The 9930-nt window shown below is 39.3% G+C and overlaps 1 protein-coding gene across 4 annotated transcripts; it reads left to right on the forward strand.

Annotated features, from left to right (window-relative positions):
- Nucleotides 1-1621: 1621 nt before the first annotated feature.
- Nucleotides 1622-9480, forward strand: LOC124270774 (histidine N-acetyltransferase-like). Of its 4 annotated transcripts, none has more exons than XM_046705814.1 (4): nt 1622-1721; nt 5557-5726; nt 6454-6687; nt 7867-9480. In XM_046705814.1, exons 2-4 carry the CDS (start codon nt 5565-5567, stop codon nt 8107-8109), a joined length of 639 nt encoding a protein of 212 aa, XP_046561770.1. In that variant the 5' UTR covers nt 1622-1721; nt 5557-5564; the 3' UTR covers nt 8110-9480. The 4 variants fall into 4 exon arrangements, with proteins under 4 accessions (XP_046561770.1, XP_046561772.1, XP_046561769.1 ...); XM_046705816.1 differs by lacking the exon at nt 1622-1721 and adding an exon at nt 4760-4880; XM_046705813.1 differs by lacking the exon at nt 1622-1721 and adding an exon at nt 4875-5014.
- Nucleotides 9481-9930: the final 450 nt, after the last annotated feature.

A 9930-nucleotide genomic window follows, 5' to 3' on the forward strand; every position in this document is an offset into this window, starting at 1 on the left:
TGTCACAGTTGACGAGTCCACATGCAGGGGCACGCTAATGTTGATGATGGTTGCGTTTGTACGATGCTGTCCAAATACCGGGAACAACCTCACACATGATAATACATTTATAATATATAGCAGCAAAGTTAAGCAGTATACAGGAGTAAATATATCAAGAAAATTACAAAATAATGACACAACATGAATTTTCCTCATACATGTTTCACCTTGACTTCAGAGGGGAGGTCTCGGAAGAATTGATCAGCTTACTTGACTGAACAGAATAGATTCAGGCTCTAATCTAATGTGTAAAGTGACAAACGTCAACAGTAACATTTTCAGCTTGCTGGTGTATTCCTAAACAATGTACACTGACAGCGAGATTCCAGCTGCCTAAATAATCAGAGTCTGTAACCAACATTCCATTAGTAATGTCATGAGTCACCAGTGCAGCACTGGTAATCTTAAAACGATACCATACACAATTCATTTGTTTTGTAATCAATTCATATTTTGATGTATATCAATTATCATTTATATGTGGCACCAATGTCTTTATATAAAAACATTTCCCCAAATGGCAAAGTGAAGCACGTTATGCTACTGCTTATATCACATTGAAAAATAACATATGAGTTCTTGCATAAAACACTCAAAACTTTAAACATGTTAAATTGATTCAATTGAATTCTACACATTTTGGCTGGCCTTGTTGAAAGAATTTAAGATAAAATGCGGGAGCAGCTTTGGAAAACAGAACATATTCTCCTGAGGATGATCTCTGTCATAAGTCACACAACAAAGACAGACAGTTTATTGAGAATCCTATCCTGCCATCTTGGGATTTGGGGGCAGGACAGGCAATGACTGAGCTACATCTACACTGTTACACTAAGCATGCTGTGTACTGTAAGTAGGTTTTAGAATGTGTGACCTATGGCTGCGACTCTCCTGACGAGAATTTGGTGCTGAATTGAATACTGACACATTTTTCTGACCTGTAGATCCAGAGATACCTTTAATGACATATGGGGAAGCTGATAATGGAAGGAATATTGTTAACTTAGAATCAAACTACAAACATGAAAAAAGATAGTGTTGCAACTGATTTAGCTGCACCTGATAGTTTTTTCAATGTTTCTTGGAGTTCTTTCATTCAGCATGTGATTTAGTAAATCTATAAATTTTGGCTTCAGTACTACATTTTCTGTAACTCACTCCAGCAAAGATAATATTTCATAAGAAACTTTGACATTAGTTTACATTCAACAGTTCAACAGAACAGCATTGTGACACATTTCCGAACAACGTGTTCAATTAAATCACAAATATACTGGCAAACTTGGGGTTTTTTCAACACCAAACATGATCTCAGCTATACAAACCTGGGATATTTTTACCGCAAGAAGATACGCTTGTAACACGTTTCTCATTACCGGAAGTGGATGAAAGCTCCTTACAGCGAGAATGATATCATCGTTTGAATCAGAGCTTCACTGTAGGCGGTCAGAGTTAATTCCCCTTGACCACTTTTGCAAGCTGCACTGTTCAACAGCGCTTGCGCTCCTCGTTGTATTTCAACCAATAGCAGGCGATATACATTACATGAAACCAGTCTACTTTACCAGCGATACAACGTGGGATATGAGAGACGGGGTTCCAGCTTAGCGAGCAGTCTTGGCCAAGTAAGAGTTGCCGTGCCAAGCGGAGGATACGATAGCCAGTCTACGAGTGGACATGTGAGTATCACTGAGGCAGGCGAGATCTGTGAACAGACAGGGAGTTACAGCGACAATAATAAGCGGAGTGGAACACTTTTTATGGATAGAATAAAAGAAGAAAATAAATAAGCGATATAAATGCGCTAGGTAAACTGCCTTGCTGCCAGTGTTTTAAATTTATTTATTTATTTTTGACTCAAGATTCAATTCGTACAGTGAACTCCCGCTAAACCGACATATCCTTCTAATCCGACATTCCCTAGCTGTAAACCGACGTACTTATTTGGTCCCGAAGTTGTCCCTATATAACATCATATAGGGGGTTTGGGTTAGGGTTAAACTCCCTCTAATCCGACATACCTCTATTCCGAATTCCGACACTCAAATCAGGTCCCAAAACATGTTTTTAGTGTAAATTGACTCTCTCTATTTAACCGACATTGTAATTTTACAAGAGATTGCATCGGCCAACACATGGTGTGTACATGTAGCTGGCAATCAGCACGCTTGGGTAAGATGTGGCCTGCTAAGGCATAATAGGATTAACTGCTAATTACTGGCTATTTATAACTTATTATTATTATTAACTATTCATTGATTGCTGAAATCAAACGTTAATTTAAGTGTTTGTTATATTCAAAAAGTGTCAACAAAGGTTACACTTCTTGCGCAACTTGAGATCTTTCAATGTTAATCAATCAATTATGTGTTTTTTCTATCAGTGCTTTATACAGAGCATTCTGGCTTTTTCTGTACAATGCTGGTATGCAACCTTGTCCCTTAATAACAGAAACTGTCTCACCAGAATAGTTTTATTAGCCAGTAAAATTGCAGGTGTATTTTTTGCTAACCTAAATGAAATATATGAAGAGAGAGTTCTGAAGTCAGCCCGTAAGGTTATATCTGATCCAGATCATCCCATCCACTATGAGTATAAATTACTGCCCTCTTGGTGCCGTTATAATTTACCCCGTTTTAAATCCAATCGTGCCATGAAATCCTTTGTTCCCGTCAGTAATAATCTTTTAAATGATTCCTAGTGATTGTCTAACCTTGTTAGCGTGTTATATGTGTGTAATTTATTGTATGAAAATAATTTAATCATTTTATCAATGTTTGAGCTCTGTACTTTACACAAGAATTCCCTCACGTGTAATAAAGTATTGCCATTGTCATTATGATTGATTGACATTGAGATAATTAGATATGTTTTTATTGCAATAGAGAGGCATATATTAAAACACCATGATACGCAATTTATTATAACATTTAAAATACCCTATTTGGTTTAAACATATTTTTATTTCGCCAAAGCAGAAACCTGGATAGGCGAACAAGCCTAGTGGCTTATTTTCACGCCGCTCCAGTACATTGTTCAAAATTAATAGCTGGATACATAATGAAATAGTTTGACAACAAAAGAATAATACCAAATATCTGATTGAGTAACAAATATGTTCGTTCTGGTGTTGAGTTATGCCTAGCAACGAAATGGGCTGCCGCAGAAAATCACGTTATATAAAATTTGTCTTACACTGAATATATATGTTGAGGGGATAATCACTGGAAGCGGTTACTTTTAGAAATCAACAGGTGTAATGAGTTAAGAATGTCACTATTAGTTGAGTTATTAAATGCGCCGTTACCGTATAAAGTAGTTTTAACATCATATCCTTGAAAATAAAATACACAGTTGTTCTTAAATTTTGATAGTTCGGACATGTTAAAAGCTAGTGAATAACGTCTTCGTTATAATAACCACATGAGCACCTGGGTGTGTCCGATATATGCCGATTATCTGTCTGCGTTTAGATCACTACAGCCGGGCTTGAGGCGACAATGAACGATTTGACAAAATCTAGTTCCAAAATTTAAATCAAAGTAATTGTGAGTTTCTGTTGTGTTTATCATGGTTTTAAATTGATTCAGGGAAATAGCGTTAACAGCTCCATCAGGCAATGAATTCCACGTCATAATCGCGCTCGGTAAAAATGATTGAGAATATCTTCGCGTTCTACAATTAATAGTTTAAATGGAAGTACTATTTCTAAGCTTATAGTTACTTTGTTTACCCTATTTAGAACCTTTATTTATTCAAACACTTTCCACGACATTTGTACATGATGCGGTATGGTACAGTCAACTCTTTCTTTGGTAGAGATTGCCTGGACAAATGCAGTTCTCTCTCTCTCTTATGTTTAGTGAAGCAGTCACAACAATTTATGAACAGATACCCATTCATAGATAGTTAAAAACACTGAGCGTATGTATAAGCAAACAACAGCTGTTCCCTTCGATTCAACCCGAATGCTGGAGGTTCGATGTCGAACAATGTAAACGAGTCTCACACCGAATAAACTACAATTGCTCCTATAGTCCGTTAAGGTTAGTCGTTGTGGGTCAGCGTGCATAACACGACTGATAGTTGGTTATTATGTGCACTCGAAGATAATACTTGACCTGTGCAGATTTAGGTTAAAGCAGTGAGTCAGTCTATTTAAGACAGCGCATTGGTCCCCTGCATAGTCCGTTTGACTGTTAGACCGATGTATTGCTCACTAACACAAAATCTAATAATTGCAACAAAACCAAATTTTGCACAGTCACATGAAATCGACAGACCAATTCTGATGATTTGTCTCATAATTTTGGACACCCGAATAAAAAAATTGTTTAACAAACGATCATTATTTCGTGTCACTGTTCGCTATTTCTTACGAGGGAGGACCACTTGCTAGTAGAACAGCCAGGTGTGCCAGTTGTACGTGTGAAATTTAAATTTCACTGCACACGTTTGTTGATTACCTGGCTGTTCTACCAGCAATTGGTCATCCCTCGTACGAAATAGCGAACAGTGACACAACACATTCGTAACTACTCGTGTCATTCCGGCATTCTTGTAGATCACGGAAAGAGGCGAGTAGTTACGAATGTGACACAACATAATGGTCGCTTGTTAAACAACTTTTTTATTCGGGTGTACAAAATTATCAGACAAATCATCAGAGTTGGTCTGTCGATTTCATGGGACTGTGCAAAATTTGGATTTGTTGCAATTATTAGATTTAGTGTTAGTGAGCAATTCATCGGTCTAACAGTCAGTCAAACGGACTATACAGGAGACCAATGCGCTGTCATAAATAGACTGACTGACTGCTTTAACCTAAATCTGGACAGGTCAAGTATTTTCTTCGAGTGCACATAATTAACCAACTATCAGTCGTGTTATGCAGGCTGACCTACAACGACTAACCTCCGCGAGGTTGTGCGTTACGGGCCACGTTTGACTCGTGAGTTCTACATGCAGTCAGGTCGGTAGTGTTTGTGCTACATGTTCAGTATTCACTCTTATGTAAGGTGTGCTAACAGTGAGTAGTATCTTATGATATTTGGGGATCATGTGAGAAGGCCGCTATGTTTGAATAATGGAGCTATACCAACATACATTTATTGAAACACGAGCTGTTTGGATTTTTTAAAAAGTATTTGAACATGCTGGTAATCTGAACCAAGGGTTCGTCGTGTCGGGTCGTCCTGACCGAAACCGATTTCTTTTTTCTAAGTCAGCTCTGATAAAGCAACTAGGCCAACCAACTGAGCTGACACTGGAGTTAGGGCTTAGAGAGAGAGGGAGACTTTTCACAACTTTCTCTCTGAGTGCGTAAAGCCAGACTTTTCCTAGAACCACTGTATATATCCTCTTTTCCTGTGATGGCCAAATTGGAGGTATAATACGCTTTCAAACATTTTTAGGAAGTCATATTTGCGACAGGAAACCTAATTAATCTGTGCTACCTTTACTCACTTACTGTCTTATTTAATCCTCATTTCCGTACTTCATGACGGTTTGCAGAAGTAACCATGTCTGACTATCACATACGGCCTGCCACGGTTGATGACTATGACGGTGTTATGGAAATCGGGGATGTGTACTTTGGGATTGACTACCTGCGGGATCGTTACCATCTCTTCATGGACGACCCTAACGCCACGTCTTACGTCTACGTCGTGGGTGAGGAGATAGTAAGTGACACGCTCAGCTGTCATAATAAACAGTGTCACAACTGTAAAGTGACAAACTCTGTATAAATCTTAATTAAAATATCTAAGAAATACGAAGTTGAGATCTTTAAAATCCTGTCTGGTAAATATTCGATGAATGGGAAGCTATTTTGATCTTTCACATTTTCAAGACACGCAGTTTATCATTCGTAACATCTCAATCGGAAATTGGTATATGTGTAAAACGCGAAGCAAACGAGATTTCTTCTCATTTTTTTCTGAAATAGATTTCCTTTTTATTTATAGAATGTCAGCGTCAGAAAACCATTTTCGATTAGACCAAGAAGTTTGCGTTTGACATAAAAAAGCAAAAAAATAGCAGTTAAAATTGTATGTCTGTTTCACAGAAAAGCAGTTAAAACGAGATTTTGTGAACGATTATCAGACTTTTGTTGTTCACTTGTGATAATGTATGAGCCATTCATTGGCGGATCCAGAGGGGGGGTTTCAGGGGTTCGAATCCCACCTTTTCAAAATGACTTAAAACCACACTGGAGATTTTTTTTTGCGTTGGCAGAGCCAAATGGGGGTGGGGGGTGTCCCCCCCGCCCCTCTTTTTCTCTCTCCCCCCCAATAAAAATAAAATTAACATAAAAAAAAATAAAAATAAAAATAAAAAATAAAAAAAATTCCTGGATCCGCCCATGCCATTTACTACTGGCTATGTATGACTGACCCGTCCACGCAGGTTGGCTTCTGCACCGCTTTCCTGATCGACGATGGTTTGACCTTTCTTGTACGAGGCAGCAGGGTAAAGGAGGGCTTCCGTGGACAAGGCGTTTACGGCCGTCTAATGACACATGTATACACTGAGTACAAGGACGTAGACAGCATCATATACGACGCAATGACAACCAACGATTACAACTTTGAAGCTAAGAAAGACAGCCTGAAGAAAACACATACTGAAGTTTCCAGAAAGGTTGGTAATTGATATACGAGTGAGTGAGTGAGTGAGTGAGTGAGTTAATACTTAACGTCACATCGGCAATATTTCAGCCATATCGTGACGAGAACATTTGATATTGAAATGAAACACATGTACATTATAAAAACCTGTCGACGAAGGACAGTAAAACAACTAGAATATCACAATTAGAATTAAAACTAGCGTGGAAAGTTTAAAACTAATAGCACTATAGGGACAATACAATATAAAAACAGGCTATAGATCGCCAACAACAGAAGGTAGATCACCATAATTGATATACGAACAGGAAGAAAACTAATTGGCTTCTTTGGAGCGGAAAAGTGGTCAGATGATATAGTTTGGAGAGCAGGTATGCTGTTTCTATCAAATACAACGACCTTTATTGATAATAATAATCACCCGTGATGATCCGGGTTAGAATTGGCCTTTAGCTACCCATGCTTGTCGTGAGAAAAGCAACTAACGGGATCTGGTGCTCAGGCTCACTGACTTGGTTGACACATGTCATCGTGTGCCACTTACGTAGATCGATGCTCATGCTCAAGAGATTATGTGTGTTAGTATGTCATCAGAGTACACTTGTCTGAGTGCTAGGGCAGGAGATAGAGAAGGAACAGCTGTTAGCTCAGTCTGGGGACTCGGAGATTGGTAGGGGAGTCTCACTGTGTCCTGACACTCAACACTGATGACATCTGGGCCCCGTTCCTCAAAGCCATCGTAGCGCTAAGATGATCGTAACTCCCATACTTTAACATAGACTTACGACTGTCGTAGCGCTATGATCGCTTTGAGGAACGGGGCCCTGGAGATTAACCATAAACTACAAGCGTGTGAACTCAGAAGAATTGTACAGACATTATAACTATGGTTAGGTATCATGACATGGGTATATTTGTTTCAGAGTCTGTGACAACTAATGCTTCTTCTGATAAACAGTTTCCTTGTCACCATGTCCTAAAACACATTATTTCCTTTACGCTGATATGGTAGAAACTTCCATAATTACGTCACTGTATGCCGCTGGTTGTACTCGCTGGACCATTAGTACTCAACAGGAAAGCATACAAATGTGACAGTCAATGTCAGGAATCCAATAAGCACATGGGCACACGCGAACTTTCACATGTATCATACTGAGACACACCTTTATATTGTTTCTTGTCATTTCAGTGTTTTCTCAATTACCAATTCAAGATGGAAGATGTAGATACTCCCGCCCCCACAACCGGTCCAGTCCTGGAGGAAGCCAACTCGTCAGTTATGATGTCATTATTTGAGGACAAGAATACTCGTGAGAAACTTTTCCCTGAAGGCAAGATAATAATTGACTGGGTTCCTCTGCGACTGTTACTTGTTAACATGAAATACATACTCGCGCCAAACGCACTGGCTCTCCAGTCAAGGGGGCGATAACTCCCACGTGTCACTCCTCACCGTAGGAACACCAATATGGTGTGAACGTGGCATGAGGTACTCATTGGATGTCTTCGGAAGTGATGCCTCTGCCATACATCATCACATGACACGTCACTTAGAATATCTGCGGTCGCTGACACAGGGGGACGTGGTATTTCAGATCATAGCTGTATTCGAATTAGGAAATATCGGGAAAGATATTATGAGAGATCTAGGTGTTCCTCTATTAGATTTTCCGATGTCTGAAATGATCTATTTTGAAAAGAGTTTCCGATGAAATCAGTTAGCTATTTGCGGCAAATGAGAGAGTCAGACTTCATTTCTCCTTAATTTCATTTGCTGACGTTACAGCTGCACACACACTCACTGAATGAGTTGAAATATAATGCGACACAGAGATTAGTTCAGTTATACATCCATGAGACCCAGTTTATATGGAAGGAAAGTTATATTTCAAAACAAATTCCTCAAACACATTTTGATATTGAATATTTACTTACTGTTTATAACAGTTTTGCTTAGGACGCATGGTAATGATCGTTACATATGTTCTGATAGGTTTTACTTACAACACATTTACTGAGCGGCAGCAGCCGAAGTCGGACCATCGTACTGGGGACAGTGGGGACTTAAATACGCCTGCTTCCTACACGGTTCCCCACCATCCCTTCAGTTGTTGGCGAGTGTATGCAATGGTACCAACGATTAAAATACACAAATATATTAAGACTACACACGTGGCTGGAAGAAAATATATTAAATGATGCGGTCTGATATGTCCTCTCATGGGGCCAAGAGTTTTACATTACTTCAAGCCCCTTTAAGGATACAGCCACTAACCATCCAAGTTTAAAATAAAACACTACCAATATTACACAACAGCTCTCTACACATTGTCAAGATGTATGAATTAACTCAGTTTCTTTTAAAAATCCGATGATTAAAAAGATCTTTTATAGATGACACTTTGAAACCATAGGGTTGCGACAGATACAATTCAGCCTTTTCCTTTGCCTTCCCGGCTTGCTGGCAGTCATTTTTGCGGAGGACTTAGGAATACATTCATCGGCTATTGTGTTTAGTTCATCAGAGAATAACTGCCCGCGGTCGGAAACATCTGTGAACAGTTCAGGTTTTCATTTGTTTGAAGAGAGTATTTCAGACGTAGGCCAGTGCCTTTAGGGCAGAGGAAAATCAGATGGAGTCATAGTTTTGAGAATGTTTGGAAAATTGTGATTCCACAGAATTTGTCATGGACTAAAGTGAAACATATTAAGGAGATCAAAGTCTGTTATAGATGAATTATAATGTAAATATGTGGTGGGATTATCATTAAACAGACATATTGAAATAAAACTTCAAGTAGTTTCCCCTTATTGCTTGTATGTGTAGTTCCCCATAGGGGATTGTGTCAATTCCAGTCAACCATGGTGATATAGGGCTTGGGACGTTGAACACTGAGCGCCTGGAGATCAACATGCTGCGGAGCGTGAGTAGTTTTACATTTGCTTTTAGCAATACACTAGCAATATCACGGCGGGGTACACCAGAAATGGGCTTCGCACATTGTACACATTGTACCCATGTGGGGAATCGAACCCGGGTCTTCGGCGTGACGAGCGTACGCTATAGCCATTAGGCTACCCCACCACCCAACATGCTGTAGAGAGTAAGAAGAGGGCAGATAGAGTGAGCACTTTGTGTGACGCGCTAGAGCAGTGACTGGTTCAGAAGTGAATACGATGCCTTTGGTGAAGGTGAAGGATATATGACTTGATACAAAATAGTTCCAAACGTTCCGTCAATATATAATCTGTG

This window comes from Haliotis rubra, unplaced genomic scaffold (assembly GCF_003918875.1).
Source record: "Haliotis rubra isolate DU_JTF1 unplaced genomic scaffold, ASM391887v1 Scf1546, whole genome shotgun sequence".
NCBI classification, from domain to species: domain Eukaryota; kingdom Metazoa; phylum Mollusca; class Gastropoda; order Lepetellida; family Haliotidae; genus Haliotis; species Haliotis rubra.